Source organism: Squalius cephalus, assembly GCF_949319135.1.
Source record: "Squalius cephalus genome assembly, chromosome: 3".
Taxonomy (NCBI): Eukaryota; Metazoa; Chordata; class Actinopteri; order Cypriniformes; family Leuciscidae; genus Squalius; species Squalius cephalus.
Genome location: NC_137124.1, coordinates 1062675 through 1064633, shown reverse-complemented (window position 1 = coordinate 1064633; position 1959 = coordinate 1062675). Strand labels below are relative to the sequence as shown.

The 1959-nt window shown below is 42.9% G+C and overlaps 1 protein-coding gene across 5 annotated transcripts in view; it reads right to left on the bottom strand.

Moving 5' to 3' along the window:
* Positions 1 to 786: 786 nt before the first annotated feature.
* The window catches only part of LOC307155301 (butyrophilin subfamily 1 member A1-like), a 25876-nt gene continuing 24703 nt past the window's right edge, over positions 787 to 1959 (bottom strand). For 2 of the 5 annotated variants that reach the window (XM_079865885.1, XM_079865887.1), the window contains exons 11-12: positions 1739 to 1959; positions 1394 to 1682 (exon numbers count right to left, since the gene is read on the bottom strand). The exon at positions 1739 to 1959 is cut by the window's right edge and continues 414 nt beyond it. In XM_079865885.1, coding sequence (XP_079722011.1) covers positions 1784 to 1959 — 176 coding nt within the window. In that variant the 3' untranslated portion in view covers positions 1394 to 1682; positions 1739 to 1783. Of the gene's footprint in view, positions 1106 to 1393 lie in introns of those variants that run through there. The other 3 variants (XM_079865886.1, XM_079865884.1, XR_013820474.1) reach the window with 2 other exon arrangements.

The window sequence follows — 1959 nt, the reverse complement described above, 5'->3', positions numbered from 1 at the left end:
GGGAAGGAGGAGAGAGGCGGAGTCGGAGGGAAGGAGGAGAGAGGCGGAGCCGGAGGGAAGGAGGAGAGAGGCGGTGTCAGAGGGAAGGAGGAGAGAGGCGGAGCCGGAGGGAAGGAGGAGAGAGGCGGAGCCGGAGGGAAGGAGGAGAGAGGCTGGAGCTGGAGGGAAGGAGGAGAGAGGCGGAGTCAGAGGGAAGGAGGAGAGAGGCGGAGTCAGAGGGAAGGAGGAGAGAGGCGGAGCCGGAGGGAAGGAGGAGAGAGGCCGTGTCAGAGGGAAGGAGGAGAGAGGCGGAGCCGGAGGGAAGGAGGAGAGAGGCGGAGCTGGAGGGACGGAGGACTGAGGTGGAGTCGGTGGACAGAGGACAGAGGTGGAGCCGGAGGGACGTGGAGCAACGTTGGAGCAACGTTAATAGACACAATGTCCATTTCTTTATTGGTCGTTTCAAAAGTGTTTAATAATCCACTTTCGAAGGCAATCCATACAGGCAGGCAAACAAAACAACCTTGAGTGTACAACTTCTAAAGCAAACACAAACGAGATGATAATCAAACACAGCTAAAACACAGAACTCATAATGACGGTAACCAAGGAGACAAACGAGTGGCGGGAAAATAGAGCAAAAGGGAAACAGGAAACTTGTGAAAACAAACTAAAAGTCTGTGATAATGAAACTGAGAATAAGTGACTGTGACAGTTGTATTTTGATTCTGAGATTTGATTCTATTTTATATTGATGCTGCAGTTGTGTCTTTCGTTTTCATTTACTCTGAGCATCTTGTTCTGTGGATTCGCCCTCAGCCATCTGTATCAGACTTTACATTTCAGATCATTGTGTTTTTTATTAAATGAACACAAACATCAATCAATGTGCATTTCAATTATCAGCTACAGTGTTTTATAAAAGAAAAGTACGAGCCCAAAGTACAGCGATCATCTGTTAAATATCAAAAGTATTTGGTCAAGGCACCTTATAGAGATTTTATCAAACATTTTAGACATCATGTTTCTCCATCAATATACAGTAAAAAAGTACAAATATCTTTGAGCATCATGTTTTGTGAGCCTTGATTTTAAAGGCATGAAGACTTTTATTCCTCCTGTAAGACTGAAGATTTACATTTATTCATTATCTGAGGCTTTTATCAGTGACTTACAAATGAGGAACAAGCAGTTTGTCATAAGAGCCAACAATATTCATAATACACAAGTTTAGAGTCGGACCACAGATTAATACACAGGTTAGGGACATTAAATGCAGGAAAGTAAAAGTATAGTTATAGTAAGTTCATGTGTTTCTGGATATATGTGTTAGTAACAGAGAGGATGAAGAACTCTTTAATATGTGAAGACTGTAATAACTCACGTCATCATCTCTGTTTCAGACACTAGATGAATGTCAGACACTGTTGGTTCATGTTCAGTTTTCTGTTCTGCAGTTCAGTCAGTATCAGAGCAAGACGAGATCCCTGAATCAGTCAGATCAAGAGTGTCTCGAGCTGTAATAGTGTTGCTGTGAGCAGCAAATGTGCAGCACTTGATCTGATGACGTTATGGGATTATTGTAATAATATTGCTTCATCTAAAGTTGTCGTATCTTAACGTTTGGTTGAACTGATGCTGCTGTGTTCAAGCTGTATTTCAGTATTCATGATCTTTGGGAATCAAACCATGAGCTTGATGCTCTACTTGTGCATTTTATACACTTTTCTAGTATGTATATCTGAGAAGAGAGATTTACTTTTTTCATATCCGTTCTTCTGTCTAAACACACTGGATTGGTCAGTCAGGCGTCTGAGCTGCTCAGTAAAGGTTCACTGGACTCTACAGGTGATTCTACAGGTTTTGGACAATCCAGAATTTCAAGCGGACTCTCATCACCTACACCTGGATTAAACAGCGGAGCGACTGATCCAGTGAATCTGGAGCTCATGGTCAGCAGATGTTTCCTCTCTTTGACAT